Here is a 21,334-nt window from a genome sequence, read left to right as displayed (position 1 = left end):
CTCCCTTTTAAGGTGGAACGGAAATATCCTAACAGGTACTATTTCTGGGTTAGCGAAGCCTGTAACCTGAAGCGTATGTAACCCGAGGTACCACTGTATTACAGTGCGATCAATGTAATGGATTCCCAGCAGTGGATTATTGTGACACACTTCTAAAGCTAATCTGTACGTACCACAGCATCAACTGCAGGAGAGCTATCTCCAACCACCAACAGTGAAGGGCACCTGAAAGGAAATAACTGAAATTGCAGTCATTGCTATATAATTCACTCTCAATATACAAGATTTCTAAAACAAAAGTTTTTGTAACAAATTACTGAAGAATCAGGCAGCTTCTGTATAAACCACAGAATCTCAAGATATTTGTTGGTGAGTTAACTGTCACTAAGAGGAATGCACAGAACTATTTGAAGCTGGAGCCAGCATATAGCTCAAACAAATAATCCCCAACACTCTGGACTCAATTTCTCGCAGTACCAAATTACTTCGCAATAGCAAAAATACATAACCCAAACAAACAAACCTCAGCCCCAAAGTAACAATGAGCAGGAAGAGAGGACATGGAACTATGAGAAGGGTGAAAAATAACTAGACAAGCATCCCTTAGCGAGATGTGTATCAAAGCAGAAAACAGTAAGGCAGCCATGATGAAACTGTCTACACCAGGCATTGTCAAACTCGGCCCTCCAGATGTTTTGGGACTACGACTCCCATCATCCCTGACCACTGGTCCTGTTAGCTAGGGATGATGGGAGTTGTAGTCCCAGAACATCTGGAGGGCCGAGTTTGCCTATGCCTGGTCTACATTCCAACAAGGTGGCTTGTGGGCATCTGATGTTACCCTTAATGGTAGCTGTCACTAAATCACAGTAGTTAAGATTCTATTTTGCTTCTCAAGCCTTAAGCAAATGTTTAGTTTCTTACCCATTTACAGCTAAGCTTTCATGATAATGTTTTGCACAATTTGCCATACCATGACACTTGTTTCTCGTGTCACAGCTCACTGCTGTGTACCTCAGTAATTGGGACAGCCCAGGAATAAACCACATACATCTCTAAGCGGTTAAGTCCTGTAAGCTTCGGTTTGTTGAGACATCAACAAGGTAGGAGATTAAGACATGCCCATGGCACGTTCTTCATAAATGAGATTAAAGTGCAAAGTATTCCCTTCCTTATATTTGTTCAAATTAATACTTGAAAAGGTATAGAAGAAATAGCTGGGGAAGGAGGAGCTTGATTGGGTATGAAAAGGAGGACAAGACACAGTCATAAAGAGCCCTTTGAAGATGATACTACAATTATAGCTGGTATGTCTAGGGCACTGTGCCTCTTGATTCTGCCACTGAAATTCTTGCTATCAATTTAGTGGCAAAAAAATGGCAACCATGAGAATTATACAATCAGTTTGACATACCAGTTTTATCTATAGATTTGTTTCAGAAATTAGCCACAACCAGATGACTACAACAGAATTAAAATTGAATATGAAAAATCCTTACTGTAGAGTTACAACAGTTGTTCCAGGTATAGGCCGCTCAATGTCTAGATCTCTTCGGCTGAAAAAAAAATGAACAGGAGGACAAGTAAGCAGAAGGCTTCCATTTAACTTCTAAGCACTGTTCCTATAAAAAGGCACGGAGAAGCCATAACTCAGAGTTGATAACATGCAATTTGAGGGCCACATGGAGTCCCTAAGGCATGTGGTCCATGGATGCTTGTCAGAGTTGGGCTCTATTTCAGCTTTCAGTTCTTCGAAAAGACCTAAATATGTCGGATACCACCACGGCAAGTCCATCTTGACAAAGCTCATGTTTAGAACGAAGATTGTGCTAGCAGCGGTCTTCAAGAGAGATCTTTGGCCCTCCAGACATTGCTGACCCTGTTAGCATGCCACTGATCCAGGGACATAGGAAGCTGCCTTATACACAATCAGACCATTGGTCCATTTAGCTCAGCATTGTCTACACTGACTGTCAGTGGCTCTCCAGAGTTTCAGAAAGGGGTCTCTCCCAGCCTAACCTGGAGATGGTGGGATTGAATCTGGAACCTTTGCCATGCAAAGCATATGCTCTACTACTGAGCTATGGCCCCTTTAACAAAATCTGGAGGGCCCAAGGTTCTTCATTGCGGATTCTGGAAGACTTCAAGGCATTCTGTGGCTGTTTGGACTCAAATGGGTGCAGCTTGTTATCCCAAGTAATCCAGATGATCCCCAATAAAGGATTACCTGTTGTATGAGTTGACAAAGAGATGCAGATTGTTTTGATTCATATCATTGATGATGTGCTGGCGGTAAGTATGCATCAAATCCTGATGGTTGTGAATCTCTTCCTAAATTCAAAAAAAGCTCTCATTATATTTGGTAGATCAATACCGGCTTTTTATAACAGCTAAATGTTCTTTTCCAAGTGCTCCCTATACATCCGTAATCCCCATCCCCTCCAGACAGTAAAATACTTGACAGTAAAGTATGCAACATGGAGCCCTGTCTCCGAAAGATAAACAGCAACATGCTACAGTGGGCTATTTTTCAATAGACGTTTTAGAACAGTAACACTAAAATAGCAGTTGAACTCCTGCCAGTATTGCCACATTTCAGTTACACAAACTGCCTGGTGTCTAAATCTTCCAGGTTTAATGTAGCGCTCTTAAATTTCAACATCAGAACCCACAAGGAGCAAAGTGCACAAGCTAAAGCCTGTCACCATTTAAAAGCAGAAGTCTTCATGAAGTGAGGGGCGAGGAATTCTGTCCAAGGGATTAGCATAATAAAGCCTACTAAAATGTAAACAGATATACCTGCCCATGTCCTTAAGTATCAGAATTCAAAACACTGCAAAGATACTGCTGCATGTCAGTTACTAGGCAACAGGAGGAGTCTTCAAAATCTGAATGTTATAATACACACTTACCTTGCTAAAAAGATGTGAGATGACCATATCTGGCAGTGCATGAGCCCATCCAGAAATCTACAGAATTCAGAAAAATATGCATTAGGACAGTTCACACTGTCTTGCACAGCGGTCTTTCATACTCCAGTGGTTGACAGTCAACCTCATCACACACAGAAACAAGTCATAGTCAAATTACATATCCAATTCATGCCATGCTAGAGAAATTACTTCGAGTACTGTGTTAACCATTCATTCATTAGACCTATTAAGGGTATGTGTTTTGTGTGTCACTATGGCTCCCATATTGCCATGAGATTGTAGGATCAATCAACTTTAAGATCATAATGATTTGCTCAGAATCTACCACAACAGAAATTGCACCAGTTTAACCATTTGCTGATGCAATTCAATGTATAAAAATCGTGGTGTTCAAAGTAAATTTAACTCCATCATGCAATGCACTTGTGTTTCAAAGCCAATCTGGAACTAATGTACAGTTGTATCAAAGCGACTTCAAAAAGGATGCCTATCAACATGGATTTTTCCAATCAGTCAATGAAGGGGAGATTACAAATTCGTATAGGTCTCAGGGGTATGCTTGAGTGCCGGTGCAAAATCTTTCCAATGACAAGCATTTGGTATTTTATGAAAAAGAATTAACATGTTTTAAAATTAAATTTAAAAGATGCAGTATCTTACCTTAGTTGCTGCCCAGTCCATCCATCCTTCAGCACATGGGTTGACATTAATAAGAACAAGTCCTTCCACCATATCAGGATGATTAAGCTGCAAAATGAAGAGTCATGTGAACAAACATGCAGATGCACTAAAGTAGAAGCAAACAGGGAAGATTTTGCTTTTAGGAAATCAATTTGGGGGAAAACACAGAGCCCTCTTCAATTTGAAGGCCTGTGAAAGGTGAAATTTCTCTTTGTAAAGGTACCTTAACCTATCTGTTTTCAGTCACTGTGTTCAAGTGGAGAGAACTAAATTTAATGTAAATATCTAGGGCAAACTAAGGCAGATCATCTGCCAATTAATCCTGGACTAGCAGGAATCAGAGCAAAATTTTCAGTGGGGCCATGTGCAAAATTTAAACAGTAGTTTAGCTTGTGGTTTGGATAAATTTGTTCCCTGTGCTTTTGTTACCCAAATGTTAATATACCAAAAAATGCAAGGAAGTTATGGACTTTGATTTTTAAAACAAGCCATGGACTAGCCAGTTTTCATTCAGCATGACAGAAGCTGTAAAACCACTGAAAGTATAGACTCTGGTAATTGGCAGGCAATAGCATCGAGATTTTAAACCCCTACCCACCATAGAAACAAGCAAACAACTTACAGCAAATCTGGTTAAGATGTAGGCACCAGCTCCAGTTCCCATTCCAATCACACTTTTCAACCTACATAAAGAAATTATCAATAATGTTTTAAAGGGTGCTTTTTAAAAAAGGTCTGATTTCTAACAGCAACACCCCCCCCCCCCAATTTCCAAACATACCTATTTTACATTAAGCTACACTGAATACCAGCTCCATGTCTGTTCAGACATGTTAAAACAAGGCAGCACTGGCCTGTCCTCATGCAGTGTATCAGCCACAGTATTACTGTTACTAATTACTATTCTTACTCAGAGTTTGCCATGAGGTCCCAGGTCGGGTTTCAACAACTGAATACACAATATTAAAACCAGATAAAACAGATTACACAGTCAGGAAAATAAGGTGGCTCCTAATACATATTGTGTATCAATGGTCCCAAGAAGAGTTGCGTCTTCAACATCCAACATAAACTACATAATGAAGGTGCCCTTTAGGGAGGTAATTCCAGAGTTTAGGGGCTGCCAAACAATGTGCTCTCCTGAGCTGCCACCCCCTGAACTTCTAAGGTGACCCACAGGGAAGGAGGTGGGGCCTATGTGAGAACCTTGAACTGGCTCAGCAACCAGTGCAGCTGGGTTAAAACAGAGGTTGCTCAAGTTCTAAATGGAACCCAGGTCAATGAATTGCTGCTGCACTTGACATTTCCAAGTAATAATCCAATGTGGAAGCTACCAGAGCACAAGAGTGCAGTGACCAAGTCATCTCTGTGCAAAAGGGGCTGTAGCTGGCAAACCAGCCGTAACTCAGAAAAGGCACTTCTAGCATACTGACCCTCCAGCAGCAAAGTTGGGTGCAAGAGTATCCACCAAGCTACAGACAAGCTCATTCTGGGAGAGTTCAACCCTGCCCAGAACAGTCCATCTCTCCATCTCTGGGACTAAAGAACTTGTCTCTTATCAGGATACAAATTCAATACTGTATAACCCTTATGCCATGCACCCAAATAGGCATGGTGCACACCACTAAATATACACAGGGTTGGAAAGAAGTTGGCTACATGTGTTAGCATAAGTAATTCAGATTAGGTTAATCCATTGCCTGTGCTTCACAATTCTGCCCTACAGGGCATAGCCAGTTTCACATGAGGGCAATTAGCAGTATGGAAAGTTGTATTTGGTTTGCTTAGCATTTGTCTTGGTAACTAACCATAGAGACATGAGGCACTCAATGACCATTTGTTTTTCAATATTTAAGTGATAATAAGCTATGCCAAAACCAAGTACCAGTTTCCAGCAATGCATAATTCAATTTAACTACTAAATTACTAAAAATGTTCACAAGGCAATCATCAGAATCTGTAGTGTCTCTTGACTAGACCAGATAGAATCCAAGAGTAAAGGAGAAGCAAAACATTTCACAATGGCAGTGTGCCAAACAATGTCAGTGGGGGGAAAAACAGTAGATAAGCAAAGTGAACTCTTATTTACTACAAGCCGATCACCATCTTTATTTAGACAATCACATTTTCTCCATTGCTAATAACTTCTGTAGCCCATAGGTGGGGCCATAGGTGCCCAAGCACCCACAAAATTCCCCTTGAAGGGGCTGGGCACCCACAAATTTCAGTGCCAGGGCCTTGCACGTTGCATGGCACCCACAGACCCTGGCATCCACGGTCATGGGGCCAAGTTGGCGCTCCTGCTGTAACCACAGTGATGTGGGTTCCCTGTACAGCCAGACTACAGAAAGATTCGACATACAATGGATTCCAGAGCCACTACACTTCAAATAAGCCCTACAGAACTCAGCAAGGTAGAAATAAGCATGACAGAGTCCACTAAGTGGGAAACTCAGGCAGCCATGGAATACTGTCATGCAATGGGAAAGTTACTTTTTTCAATCTGCACTGAAAACCCTGAGTGATGCTACTTACCCAAACTGTTTCAGAATTCCAGGAAGCATTTCAGCCAGTTGATCCATTGAAGGGTACATGTATCTGCAACAGTGATGATTGAAGACACAATTTAGTCAAGGTTCAGTTGCCTTCTAAAAAGGCAATGTACGAACAAAGCACCGGAACTCATTCAACAAAAGTTTGGTGCTAGAGAACAAACTATACCAGTTTACCTCCACTGGGGCTATAATCTGCAAGACAAATGCATAGCTGTCAAGTGTCCCTTATTTGAAGGGACAGTCCCTTATTCCAGCGCCATGTCCCGCTGCTGTCCCTTATTGATGGATGTCCCTTAAATTTCAAAGGAAGCAGCTCCTCTCCCTCCCTCCCTGCCGGCCAGGGAGGAGGGAGGCTCCAACTGTGTTGCTTGGCTGTGTTGCTCACCCAATAAGAAGTCTAAGAATGACTGGGGGGTGGAGTTTACATGCCTTGTGTGTGGCTAGTTAATGCAAGCTGAGGGGTTTTTGAATTCTGGATGCCATTTTGTTGCACGTGCTGCTGCAAACTTTGCAGTACAAAGCCAGGCCGGGGAGCCATCTTAAGTTGAGGCTGCATAGGCCTTGTGGTGCATGTGATTCAGATTCTATTCAGTTGAACCTCTGGTTACAAAGTTGGTTGGACAGTGTTTTCGAAGCTACCAGCATGAGTTTGACCAGACTGCAGGAGGACAGGAAGACTGGAGTGCCTGGAACAGGTGAGGCTGCAGATCCCTTATTTTGGCTGCTGATTCCTTATTTTCAAGGCTGCTGGTCCCTTATTTTCAAATCTGTAAGTTGACAGCTATGCAAATGTTCTTCAGAAGCAAAATGTCAGGTTTAACTAGCTCAATTCATACATACTGTGTGCCAGGTCACTTCATTAATATTAGTATTATTTCCATGTTTTGGAACTGATGTTGACTCTACAACAATAGTCCATTCCCTCATTCTAGAATAGCTAGGCTTAACCTTGACAATAGATAATTGCCATTGTGACATTACAAGTACAGCAGATGGGACGCACACATGCAAGAACTTTGTGGACAGAACATTATTCATTCATAAAACTGCAGCATGCACACAGCAAGTTATGTTTCTAGGCAGATACATTTCACCGGTGGCAGGGAGCTGGGATGGAATATGTTTGCTTGCTACCACTTAATATGTGAAGCAGCCCTGAAAAGCCTGTTATTCTGGACTGGTTCAAAACTCCCAAATTATTCATATGGCAACTCTCACCATGAAGCATGTTACTCCAGGAAGAAAAGAAAGAAAAGGCTGGCATTTGCAACAAGAAGGGATGCAAGACCATATACTTTCGGCACCATAAGGAGCAATTTTGGACAAAGATGTATCTCCACTACCAACAGTTTTTAATTCCTCTGTGCCCTTCCCCCACTCACCCTCCAAACATACCTACAGTCTCATGTGTTCATGCTGTCAATATTCAATGAAGTATTCATGTCACCTAAAGTTTATCCCTAAGAATGATTTATGAAATCTGTCTGCTCTTTAAAATCATCCTCCAAGGTCTGCTCAGGGTACCTCCCATATTCAGAGTTTAGGCATGTGGCTACTGGAGACAAAGCCATCTCTGTAGTGAAGCCCCAGTGATGAAATTCCCTTCTCTGGAAATGTCCAGCCAGGGCCAACCCCATTATTATTATTTTCTACTGTGTTAAAGAGGGTTTCATTTAGTGGGCTTTTAACAGAAGATTGAATTTTGTTTCCTTTTCTCTTTTAAACTGGATTTCATATTACTGTGCAGTAAGTTTGCAGAACTTACCCAGGTGGAAAAGAGGCTGCCCCATCTTGCTGTCCAGGTGCATCCACGTGGCAGACTGCAAAATGTTGTGTGATTTCTTGCATGTCTTCAAAATTGAAGAGGGGGTTGAAGCAAGTTTTGTCTTTAAGGAAGAAGGGCAGAGAGCAAGAAGAGAAGGTAGAAACATCAATGAGAGAACAGCAGTTGTCAGTCCTTGACACCTTGCAAATTGAGACCTCCATCCCCCAAATCTCAAAACAAGGAGTTCACTCAGACAAGTTATTCTTTTTTAAAAAGAGAGAGGAAAAAGTAAGTTTGCTTGATAGGCACCAAGTAAAAAAGAGGCCTTTCAAATCAATGTTACCCATGGGCCACTGCTCTAATTCTATGTGTTTTTGTAGCACAAGTTCTAAGAGCAGGTTTTCATAAAAGTTTTACCACTGTCTATTTCAGTTCATGCCTCATTTATATTTGTTTTATATGGTCCTAAGCAAAGTGCTAAGGACCAGATTAAACAAATATACAGTAGGAAACACAGCACTGCTGCCATGAGCTGCCATACGTCTGGATTTTCCTGGACGTGTCGCCAAGACACTGCTGCCTACTGTAGTATTCTGGGTATGTCTGGAAAATGCTTTGGTGCATGTAGAAGTTGGACCTGCTTAAAAGAGTGCTTAATTACTGTGCAGGCAATGTACATAAATCAGCAAATGCAGTCCCATGGATCAGTATGGATAAGAAGAACTAAGCTAGAATTAATGCACTTTGTCACAAGAGAAGCAGCTGTTTGTGCACACTTGTTATGAGAGCAGCAAAGGCATGCTCCACCTTGCTGACACATTGTCACACTTACGATTGAGTCCAATATCATGGTATGTTAGAATGGCAGGCCTATTTCCTCGGGGAGTCCCACACATGGTAACATGGACAGAGCCATGTACTGTCTCAATATCTTGTTCCTGTAGGGGAGAGAGGGACCATTAGTAGGCAGCAAAAATAAGGATTTTACATTCAACAAAATGGTACCTTAATTAACCATCAGATAGTTACCTAGCACCACTTTTGACTGGTGTTGAATGGATCTATTTACTACTACCAGAATTTCCAGTAGTAAATCCTTCACTTTTCACTGATTGGCTACCAACTTGCACTTTCAAATGGTGCAGAATTCCTTCACAGGACTACAACAATTTTGTTTAGACATCAATTGCCCGCAGTTCGCTGCATACATATGCTAAAAAGACTACTGTGTGCTAGCAACTCAAAACTGATACCGTGATTTGAGTACTTAATTCTGCAATCTAAACTAGGAAAACGAAGCCTGTGAACACAATCACAGTGGAACACTATCAGGACCTTGTTATGCTGAAAATATTCAGCAATTACATTGCTTATTCTAGCAAGGGAATGGGTCTAAAGGCATATGACATAGCAATCCTGCTGAAGCAAAGTGGACCTGGTAGAAAGGTTGAAAATAAAAATATTTGTCCATTAGAAGTATTGGCTTTAGGATACATAGGACTTCTTGTAGGATCTACAAAAAAATAAACAAGTATTCTTGTCCACTGCCAGTCCTGCAACCAATAATAGTTTTTCAAACGGTTGTCTGAAATTATTATGTACACATTTAGAAAGCTGCTACCTACACTGTTGACTGCTACCCTCCTGTGGTAAAACTGTATATGTATATATGACAGATTTCTTCATGCAAGAATAATCACCCCTGACAAATCTACTGCTACTCTCCAGTAATTTATTTGCTACCATTACTGTGTGGTATTAGTATAAGAACTGCTTAGAAGTAGGTCTGACCTCACCCTACAAATTACAGCAATTTTGTAATTTTACTTGCTATGAAAATTTAAAACAGACATCTACAAATACCTTCCACTCCACAACATGCTCTTATATGTAGACAGAAAAGTGCCCATTATGCAATTGTTTGACAATCAAAACCTCTCACAATTTAGAATTCTGAAAGGCTGACATTACAAACTGTAGGATACAATTTGTTTACCAAGCATCTTTTCCTTGCTGCACATAAACCTTAGAAACAGAAAGCTCACTCAAGGTCACATAACTCAAGAGTGTACCTCTCTGCATCTAGGATTCCATAACCTTAAGAAACTGACAGACCATAAAAGGATGGTTCATCTTACTCCAAAGTTTTATCACATATAAAGCACTACAGTATACAAATACTGAACACCCATATCAGTCTTTAAAGAAGAACTATACATTTTAGTTTTTACTTTACTTTTTCCCACTGGAAGTACTTACAGCATTATGTAATAAATAGGCAGTATCTTCCACATCCAGCACCATTTTTAGACAGTGCAGTTTGATATTAATCTCAAGGAGTCCAGAGAGAAATAAGGATCAGATTTTACTTGGACCCTATGGTAAACTGGGTTATATAGCCAAGCTGTTGCTCTGCCTAAGCCCACAACTCCCATAATGCCCCATCAGAAAAACTAACACAAACTAGTTCAGAAGGACGTCATTCTTAAGTAGGATTTAAGACCGGTTTAACCGCAAGTGCCCATACCATACAGGTCAGACATCCACAGTGGGGGCAGGGAAGGGGCAAGGCAATACTGGGTTTTACTGTCTGGAATAGCCCTTGGTTTATGTGTAGCCGTAGAGTCGTGCTAATGCCATACAGTATCTCGAGGAGGAAATCCATCTGCATGGAGAGCCTTGCCACTGGGCGAGCACAATGTGCCAGATTATTTTTGACCCAGTTGAAAGATCCTACTTATGAAAGCCTTCTGTTCTGTCAATGTCACCCAGTTTCATGAAAGGCCTAGGTGGGGAATGGGGGAAGATTAAGGTCTTAAAACTAACACTGGTTTAGTGCTCCGAGGGTACAGGGAAGAGCACACAGTCAAGAGTGTAAATGAATAAGTGTTTAGAAGTGTCAAAAAGTAAGCTGAAAATCACTTAGGTCATATGGGAGGAGGGTGCAGTATAGAACACTATCTGACCCTTGTGGTGAAATCAGTGTGTAGGACCTACTTCTCATAAATACAGTTCTTATGTTAGACTGATCGGATGCAAATTCCACTTGGAAGTTGCTTTTTTTAAAATTAATCTCTGGAATTACTGAAGATCACAAACTGCGGCAACACTCTCTTAAACCCCAGGTGCAAACTGGATTGTTCGGGGAAAATGTACTACTGTTACCACTTTGAAATATTTTATATACCTGTGACTCTATATATACACAGGGGTTCCGATCCAGGTCCCCCACGTGCATATGTGAAATCGCATAAAATGGGGAGCACTCTGGAGAGTCCTAGTGGCTCATGAGGAGACTCATTCCACAGCACAAAGAGGACCTGCTCGGGCTCCACAGAGGATCTCTTTGTGAACCGAAGGGGCAGCGGGGCTTTGCTGAGCTACTCAGCCTCACTGCCTAATAGCTGATTTGTGAGGTAGCAAAGCAGCAGTCGCTGCTTTCCAGCGCATCAGCAAGCCTTGCTGCTTAACAAAGTCCCGTCCCCCAGCTCACAGGAGCCTGCGCAGCATGGGGGCTTGCTCAGCTGAGGCACAGGGAAGCAGTGACTGCTACCCTACTCCACTGAGACATATACAAATACTACAACTATTAGGCAGGAAAGATGCATGCAATTGGTGCTTTAGGTGCATGTCGGAGCCTTTTAATGAAGGTCCAAAGTTAAGAACAACTTTCAAAGAGCTGCATCATTCACAATCTCATTTTTACAACACCATCAAGTAATGCAGTGGTGTGCAGAGAATCACACAAAGCTACTACACAAGAGCAACATGGAAGAGCAGCCCTGAAGAAATGTTCAAGTGTCCTCTGCAGGAGAGCCTTATCATGTAATGCAATCCATAGTAATTAGCAGTATATGCTACAATGTCTGCTGTGATGCAAAAGTAAAAAAAGGAAGCTATACATCTTTTAAAAAACACATAACAGATATGTGTCATAGAGCCAAAACCAATTTGTGCTCCAGTGAATTTCTCAAAGGATGTGAATGTATACACCTCCCTTTCATACAGGGTAGGGGCTTTCTCCTTCAGGGCCACCATGCAGGCACATCCACCCATTTTGACTTGTTTGATCTTGGGCATTGTTCTTTAACGTAGACTGATTATTCTTCTGAGACTCAACTGCTCCTATGAGGTGATGAGCATCAGGTGCACTGCTGCTTTAACCCGACTCCCCACAAGGTGAGTTGCCTGCTGGTTGGAAAGGACTCAATATCCCTCGGTGTGAGGATGTCTCTATTATAGTTCCAGGTGAGAGATGGTAAAATGTTTGCTTTTTTCTGCTGCTATTAGATTGTTTTTATTTAGCGGATCTGTTTTTCTGTATGTGGTTAATGGTCAGTTGACTGTTTTGAGTGTTTTATTGACATGAATAGATTGGGGCTGTGTGCTTTGGTTTTGTGCAAGTGGAATGAGCTAAGTGACTATGGATTTCTTGAACTATTTATGAGATCTTTATATTGGAACTGTAATTATGTTGCATTTTATGTTTCTTGATGTCTGTATACAATTTGTTTTATGGTACTTAGTTTAAAGTATGTAAAATAATGTTACAAACATTGGTTTTGAATATGGAATTTGTACTGTGCTTCTTATACAGAATTCTTGTTGGGATTTGCTAAAAAGAAAGAAAAATGAAGTCATCTATAAACAAACTAAATCAATGCATAAAAAATAGTACAACAAACATGGTTGTGTAAAGCGGTTTTTTGTTTGTTTTAGGTGCAGTCACAGACACTTTATTTTATTTATTTCTGTTGTAGAAGACGTGGCTCCCATAGCTATAGATTGTAACTCCTGCCTCCTCACAAATACCATAATTCCAGCTTATTTTAAGACCATGTCCCCAGATTGTTAATTGGATTGAAAACTTTCCCATGCAGGAGCACATTGGCAAAAAGAATTCATGACAAGCACAAAGTACAGCCAAATCAAAGCCTTCTTCCCAACAACAAAGCTCCAAGCTTCATATCACAACTGACCTGTTTGTCTGATTTCAGGGAAGATTTTTTTCAATAAAGATGTAGCATACTGAAAACAGATGGCATCATCCCCTAATCAACGTCAGTGTTGTAGTAAGAGGCTCTTTACTGACCGATCTGTATTAAAACACTATCTTGGGGGCGGATGGGGGGGTGAAACCAAGGTACACTAATCCGATAGAAGGATAAAAACAAATGTGCCATCTGGTCACGTTATCTCTTGCTTTTAAAGAGGCAGTTTCCTGCTCACTAGACTAAACAATTGCACGTGAGCATTAGTCAAACACATCCAAGAGGTGCCATCACAGCTTGAACTGGACTGGAGCAGTTACACTTTGGCAACTGTCTTCATTACAGGAAACATTTGCATGTCAGCTCCAAATGAACAACCACATTAATGGCAGGAATACACAAAGAGCTGTGGCACTTGTGGAGGGTAACTACTTTTATTTGGCAAGAAATCAGATAGCCACTAAGCTACTGGATACCAAACCAAGAAACACCAGGACTGGTTTGATGAGGATGACAGTGAAATTGAACGCATGATTGACAAGAAAAGGAAGGCCTTTCAGATCTGGCAAAGAGATAGAAACTGTGCCACAAGGGGGGGGGGGGGCTACCTTGTAGGTAGCATGCTGTACTTGCATACTCCATGTCTGAGGAAGCTTTAAGGAAGCATCAAGCATTTAAGACTAGCCATGTTTCTCAAGGGGGCTCTGCACATTCCTCATTTTGTTTTAAACAAAGTATTGTAACAGTCAACCTTTTGAGCCAAAACTGGCTCAACAAAGTAGGCAGCTGTCAATTTAGGCATGCAACACTTACAACAATGAACCAATTAAATTCAGAAGAAAGAACCAACAATAGCAAGAGACTCAAAGAAGATGCCTAAGCTAGCCTGCAAACAGTTATTACCTATATTTGTTTGAAATGTGATGCCACATACCCACTCTGTTTGTAGCACGCTCCTTTAAGATTTGTCAGTGTTGTGCATGTGTGGCACAAAGCCAAGAATCCAAACAACACACCATGCTACAACCAGGGAGTTTCAGATATAATCCTATAATCAAAACAGTCAGGTCTGTCTCATAAAGCATGCAGCCTTGGTGTGGATAGGGCTACAGAAGGATCTATTTTTAATTTAGTAGCCATGTATGTTTTAACAGAAGCACCCACATATTCTGTGGAACAAATACTGTTCTAACAAGGTACAGGAAAATTCTCACCTATTTACTGTTATGTTAACTGGAATTTTTGCATCATGGGTACAAAAAAAGTGTAGATTTGCTGTTTCAAAAGTTACAGCCAGTCCTCCTCCTGCAACCAAGCAGCAACTCCAGCCCATTCCAACCAAAGTAGGTCTTAACACTTCAAAGACATCCCATTTATAATAACCACTTTCTATAGTTACACATCTGATACAAATTTACCACAACTCAAGTCTACTTGTCAATGAACGTAGTCTACCTCTAGGCTGTACTGAATAATTGAATGCTCCCTACAGGGGGGAAAATGGTATTTCCTTCAAAAAAAGATGGAAGAGAATCCTTACAGGAAGACACTAGGTGTTAGTGAGAAGGCTAGTCTAGAATCCTTTCCCTCCAAATATGCTTCTTTTTTCTGTTTTAAAGATGGAGGAAATGACCGCTCCCCACATAAAACGGGGGCGCCCTTTGCGTGGACGTGCGCAGCCCCTGGATCTGGAGCGGCTCCATCAGCATAGGCTTGGCTTCGCCTTCCCTCAGGTGGGATACCTGGGGGTCTCCACCTACCTCAGTCAGTTGTCCAATCCCACCTGGGGGAAGCGTTGCCAAGGAGACCAGGCCAGGTAGGGGGAGGGACTACCTGCCCACACAATAGAGGGAGGATCTTACCTGGGAATCCTCACTTGGCTCCAGAGATTCTCCCACCCTACCCACCCTCAGTTAATGTCTTATTTTGCAGGTTAACTTTTCTTCACAGGTATGCGGGCGCTGCTACGTCAAGGTCGCTGTTAAAGGTCCGGAAAGGAATTCCCCTGCATTGGCAGGTTTCACCTTTCCCGTAGCAAAATGTCACAACTTTGGCGGTATCAGGCCTTGGGTGGAATCCTTTAGTCTATCTTCCTCTTTGCAGCGGCGATACCAGGGTTCCCCATTAAAGGGGTTTCTGAAGGGAGGCTTTGACTGTACTCCGAGAGGTCATCATTGCTCTCCCCTGCGGCGGCGGCGTAACAGGGGCGGCTATCTCTGCTTGAACATATGTTCTCCAGAGCCGGCCCATCCCCCCCACACACATTGGATAACCCTGATGCTCCCTAGGTCCCCGGCTGGGGACTGGGGAGAGATAACGCCCAATACCTGAGCCAAGGTCTACCCACATTTGAAATGTAATAAAGTTGTGGCCAATTTAATCCCATAGCATGTTGTCTTGAGTCGTTATTCCACATGACCGGGGGGGGGGGCGCCCGGGATCTGGGGACTCCACCTGTCCACGCAATGCTTTCATACAGATAGAAATCAGTCCTACAAGTCTTTTACTGTCTAGACGCAGATAGGCCTTGTTATGGAAATGGTCAAACAAGCCTAGTTTAGGCAGGAAAAAAAGCACATCACAAGCTTGATTAGCATGTAATGAGCACATAGTTCTCCAAGTTCCTTTATCTAACAATTTTAATATTTTTCTATGCTTAGGGCATAACACAGGGTAGACATTAGGTGCCTATTTATGTGCCCTGCTTGCTTGCTGATTTGAAACTTTGGGGATGTTGTGTAAATTTTTTCTGGGTATTTAACTACAGGAATTTCTCTTCCTCCCACCCCCATTGCACTGTCGCCATGTGGATAGATCAATACAGCTATTTCAATAGAACAGAACACACTCATCTTGTTACAGTACAAGAAAGGTTTGGTTCACTAAACACACAACACGATGAAGAGTTCAACTGCTGGTCATTAAAGAATGGCCAAGAGCTATGCTACTTTAACTGACTGCTTGACTCCTCTTCACCACTTGTAGTTGTGTGGTAGCGGAGGCACAAGTCTCAGATTGCAGGCTGGACTACACTACAGTTGTGCCTCGCAAGACGAAATTAATTCGTTCCGCAAGTTTTTTCTTCTTGCGAGTTTTTCGTCTTGCGAAGCACGGTTTCCCATAGGAATGCACTGAAAATCAATCAATGCGTTCCTATGGAAACCGCCTTCAGACCAGGTCCGGGGACAGTCTGTCCCCCGACCTCTTCTGAAGGCTGGGGGGGGGGAAGGGCTTTTCTTCCCACCACCAGCCTTCAGAAGGCTGTTCTGAAGGCTGGCGGTGGGAAGAAAAGCCCTTCTCCCCACCTCCCGCCCCGCAAGCTCCGGGGACAGGAGGGCTTTGCTGCCGACCGCCAGCATTTTAAAAGCCCCCGGGACAGCGGAGACTTCTCTGCTGTCCCGGGGCGATCTTAAAATGCTGGCGGGCGGCAGCGAAGCCTTCGCTGCCGACCCCCAGCATTTTTTAAAGCCCCCGGGACAGCGGAGGTCTTCTGAAGGCAGGTGGTGGGCGAAAGTCTTTGCTCCCCCCTGCCTACCTTCAAAAGCCGCCCGGGAAGCAGCGCGCTTCCCTGCTATCCCGGACCGCTTTTAAAATGCTGGCGGTGGGGAGCAAAGCCTTTCGCCCCCCGCCGGCCTTCCTGGACCTCTTCTGAAGGCCGGAGGGGGGCGAAAGGCTTTGCTCCCCACCACCAGCATTTAAAAGAGGTCCCTGGAGATTTCCCTATGGGCTTTCTTCTTGCGAAGCAAGCCCATAGGGAAATTCGTCTTGCAGAACGACTCAAAAACGGAAAACTCTTTCGTCTTGCGAGTTTTTCGTTTTGCAAGGCACCACTGTACTACAGTGCAAGAAATAACTTCTGTATAGACTCCTGTAAGCTTCATGCAAGCATTCAGAGGCTCCTGAATCTATGGATGATTCCCTGCTCTGGGCTTGTCTCAAATCATAGATATATATCATATCTAGCGGTGCTCCCAGATCAGTAATGTACAAATATACATGACTGCTCTGAGGCTTTGACAACATGTATAACCATGTATTATTTGCTTCTACTTGGAATCGGTAGTTTACCTAACTCTAGGGTAATTTGAAGCCTAGCAAATCTTTAACCTAAAGCTGACCCAGTAAAGATCTGGCAAACATTTATTTTCTTCAGTACAAACATTGACACATTTAATACAAATCAATCAACAATTCAGCCAACTGGTTCTCAAGCCACCACCCTTTGCTGTTTCTATTTGTAAGTTTTTAGAAACCGGTATGAGAAATGTGTGTGGCAGAAAAAACATAAGATGGAACCGAGACAGCATGCTAGAAAAGTACCGTATTTTTTGCTCTATAAGACTCACTTTTTCCCTCCTTAAAAGTAAGGGGAAATGTGTGTGCGTCTTATGGAGCGAATGCAGGCTGTGCAGCTATCACAGAAGCCAGAACAGCAAGAGGGATCGCTGCTTTCACTGCGCAGCGATCCCTCTTGCTGTTCTGGCTTCTGAGATTCAGAATATTTTTTGTTGTTGTTTTCCTCCTCCAAAAACTAGGTGCGTCTTGTGGTCTGGTGCGTCTTATAGAGCGAAAAATACGGTAACTACTAGGGTACCTGAAGCAATTTGTTTACTCATGCTGCTGCAACAGCATTTTTCCATAAATTGATATTTTCATTTGATTTTCTGTCTGGCCTTCACCATAAGAACCCAGAGCAGGTTACAACAATAAAATATACAATTATGAAAACAAACAAAACCATTACAATTATAAAACATAAAACTGTTCCGAAAGCAGCAGAACAGTATAACATGGTTTTGAAAAGATTTACAAAGGTTTATTAAAATAATCATGGAGTAGTTTTAGTTTTGCTAAGCAAGGCATAAATAAAAAGTATAGTTAAGAATCTACAAGTTGATTATATGTATGTCCATAATTTAAGAGTTCTGAAATAAGTTTTTACTAATTTAGAAGCTTCACTTACCTGAACATCAAAGTCAGGTAGGAGATGTGTGATTGCCTAGAAAAGATTCATACAGAAGGAGGTCAGGGGAAAAGAATCCAGGTGGTTTGATTTCAATTTCAAAATGCAAACAAACAGCAGCAGCAACACAATATTTCATTGTGGAATTCTCCTGCTCATGGCTGGCTGGCTGGCTCTCTCCACTCCCCTTTTCAGGACACTCCATTCCATTCACCCCCTCTTTGGTATTCCACCCCCTCCCCTCCATCAGTCATCCAGCATTCCATTACCACTGGGCATGCTCAGTCCTCATAGGGCTCTGTTTGAATCCCCATGCAGCAAATGTTGTTTCTCTCTCTCTCTCTCTCTCTCCATACATATTGCAAACCTTGAGGCTTCCCCAGCCCCCACAATCCTGCTGATAACATTTCTATTCTGTGTTGATGATGCATAAGGACCAGCACTCAAGAAAACAGAGATCATTATTAATATATGATGGTGCTAGAAGATCAGGGATGGGGAACTGTATCTGGCTGGTGGGATGGATACCTAATTCCCCTCTCTTCCTGTGTCAACTTTAGCAGGTGGGTGTACAACCCACATGTCAGTCATTGGAAACGAGATTAAGATGTCGGGCAAATGGCACCTGCCAAAATTCAAAAGGGCTCACTGTGACTGCTGATCAACTGATCAACAGTTACAGTGACCTCCTTTGAAGGTGCACTTCAAAGCGTGCCTTTTTCAAAGGGTTTTTTCCTATTTCAATCTGCTTCTCAAAATGGAGCTTTGATTTGGGAAGTGGCTTGAAAGTGGACAAGCTACTTTGAAGGCACACTCTTCTGCCAACTGGCACTTGGAACATCACCTTCTGAGAAGCTTGCTCCATTTGCTCTGCAGAGTGGGGGGACAGCTCCATTTTAGGAAGCAGTTTGAATGCAAACTGTTTCAACATGGAGCAAACAAGCCCTACTGGGGAACTCCCTGCGTGCAGCTGATCCCAGGGAGGCTTCCTCTCAGCACTGATCAGAAATGACAGAAAGCTCAACTTGCAAAGGAATAACTGGAAGTTCACATTAAGTTCCTAATCATTCATTTGCATCCATGTCCATACAGGCCCCACACCTGAAGTCATATAGAATGTCAGCTGAAGGGCAGGTGGCTGTGGTTTGTGCAAAACATCCATGTGGGCCAAACTGGAACCAATGCCAGGACTAATTAAACCCACAGGCTGCATGTTCCCTGCTGCTGTTTAATTTTGTCTTAACAGAAGTTCTACTTTTTAGAACTAGGGTTTGTGAAACTTGGAACTCCAAGAGAATATCAGTATTCAGTGTAACATTAGTTATGAGCCATGGTTAGTGCACACAGTCGGAGGATTTCTGCTTTGCTCCTCCCTTGCTCCCAGTGGGGCAACAAATCACAGAGGTCATATCAGCATTAAATTTGAAATGGAGTGTGTGGTCTCCTTTGCCCAAAATCTAGGGGCAATGAGTTGGGAAAGGCTGCTTTACAGCATTATGCTTTACAGGAAAAGGACAACTGGATGATCCAGCGTGATCTTGTGCTCTCCCAACACCAACACTACTATCATCAGTAGGGTACCTAGGCTCCCTTGCACCCTTGGTAAGGAGTTGTACTGGCGAACCCCTGTCCCTTGTGTCGTTGGCAAGGAGATGTTGGCAGCCCAGAGCAGTGGAGAAGTGGCCTGGAGAGCACATGGACTGACATGTGGGCTCCTGGTTGCTCCTGGCAAGCGTGCCAACATGAAAATTCAGCTGTTAGCATTTCCAAAGCAAAGGGGTCCTGTTTGTTAAGTCATGTGAAGTGATACTTTATTCTGTTTCACTTATGTAAACCCAGACCTTTGGTTCTCTTATTCCCAGGGTGGCATAAGAACAGAAAGTGAAGCAATTTTTAAAAGGCAGGGTAAAACAACCATTAAAAACGGGCCTACCTTATGTTATAAAATTCTTGGGCAAATAATACATTCTTTATTTGGTGGCAGAAGACATAAGATTCAGGGTCATGTGGGCTATGGTGGACCTTTTTCTGGTGGCCATGCACCTAACCTCAGAAGGCAGGGGCATCTGAAGAAGGGCTTCAAAAGATAGCCTCTGCCTTAGGACAAATTCATGTGGGAGTCAGTGGTCCATCATCAGCAGGTTTAGCTTACCTCTTCTCTCTCCACTAATGGTTTCACCTCCGTAATGTGAGCGTCAGGGCCGTCTGCCGACATTGTCAGTAGCTGGTACCTAAAAATGTCAAGAACAGTCCTGATTACAACTAATATTTACTACATACGAAAATAGATTTCTAAAATTTTATGAAATTTCTCAAGAGTGAAAAATGTAAAGGCATACAGAACACTGCAAAGATGAAAAGTATGGCACATAGACTACATGAGGCAATGAAAATTTATCATTGTTTCTTTCATCTGGAGTTACAAGAGTACACAGAAGTTCTGTATTTTAATACCCAGGAATATACTCATACTCATAATCAATCTTACATGGCATCTTGAACCCAGATTGCTTGAATTAACAGAAACTAGATTAAGAGAAAGTATTAGGAACACTATGGACTATTAGTTTTTTTATTAGTAGACCGAAAGGAACATGCCAGTCTATTTGTTTCAAGTAAAGTGCGTAAAATAATGAAGGAAACCACAGGAGGGGAAGCTGAATAATAAGTTCCTGCAGTTTTCCAGCAGGAGCTGGCTAAAGCCTACAGCCTGTGTAACACACAACAAAGTTTAGACACAGTAGCTTTGGGTCAGCTACAAAGTCCTGGATGTCCTTTAAACAGGAATGCAATTTTCCAACATATGATTAAGAACTGAAGCATTAAGAACTGGCTTTTAACGGTTACACTTTTTATATGGCTTCTGGTTTCTTGTGAAAAAGGATTACATATTTCTACACAATCTTAACCAAGGAGTGTTAACTTGCAAAAGAAAAATAGATTAAATGAAATACTTGGTTGTTGATTATTTAAGAAACTGAAGGATGTGCCACAAAGGAAAAGTCAGTTGCAAAAATTGGTTTAGCATCAAGTGCCACTTATAATGAGGAAAATGGCAGTTTGTGTTCTGTCGAACATCAAAGACTCCCTATCAAGATTCAACCTCTAGAGGGAGTTAAGAGCACATGGACAAACTACTTCTTATCTTATAAATGAAAGTCAAAGGAATGCTTCTTCAAGTTCATCTCATGATAAAATAGAGGAGGATTTATACAATGCCATAGCCACTGATGGGTTTGTTGGAGTGAGTGAGTGAATCAGGCTTAACAGCCTATGACACAGGAAGGCTGTGTGTCTTTCTACAATGCACCGCCAGTGGAAGCTGGTTCATTAGGGGAAATGGGCACTGGTTCTCACCAAGCTCAGCCAGCCCCCACTTGCCTGCCTTCTTACTTGCAACCAGTTCAGGCAGTGGATCTGGCTGTCAGCACCATCCTTTTTATTCT

At 42.4% G+C, this 21,334-nt stretch overlaps 1 protein-coding gene across 5 annotated transcripts in view; it reads right to left on the bottom strand.

The window, feature by feature from the left end:
• NDRG1 (N-myc downstream regulated 1) overlaps nt 1-21,334 on the bottom strand; it is an 82,577-nt gene that overhangs the window by 7,765 nt on the left and 53,478 nt on the right. For all 5 annotated transcript variants that reach the window (XM_053395266.1, XM_053395270.1, XM_053395267.1 and 2 more), the window contains exons 2-12: nt 20,041-20,119; nt 17,889-17,924; nt 8,767-8,872; nt 7,935-8,055; nt 6,150-6,212; nt 4,237-4,297; nt 3,594-3,680; nt 2,913-2,969; nt 2,228-2,331; nt 1,500-1,556; nt 174-225 (exon numbers count right to left, since the gene is read on the bottom strand). In XM_053395266.1, the coding sequence (XP_053251241.1) occupies nt 174-225; nt 1,500-1,556; nt 2,228-2,331; nt 2,913-2,969; nt 3,594-3,680; nt 4,237-4,297; nt 6,150-6,212; nt 7,935-8,055; nt 8,767-8,872; nt 17,889-17,924; nt 20,041-20,119 (823 nt within the window). The remainder of the gene's footprint in view (nt 1-173; nt 226-1,499; nt 1,557-2,227; nt 2,332-2,912; nt 2,970-3,593; nt 3,681-4,236; nt 4,298-6,149; nt 6,213-7,934; nt 8,056-8,766; nt 8,873-17,888; nt 17,925-20,040; nt 20,120-21,334) is intronic.

Source organism: Podarcis raffonei, chromosome 7 (genome assembly GCF_027172205.1).
Source record: "Podarcis raffonei isolate rPodRaf1 chromosome 7, rPodRaf1.pri, whole genome shotgun sequence".
NCBI classification, from domain to species: domain Eukaryota; kingdom Metazoa; phylum Chordata; class Lepidosauria; order Squamata; family Lacertidae; genus Podarcis; species Podarcis raffonei.
Note: the sequence above shows the minus strand (reverse complement) of the source record. Positions and strands in the feature narration are given on the sequence as shown.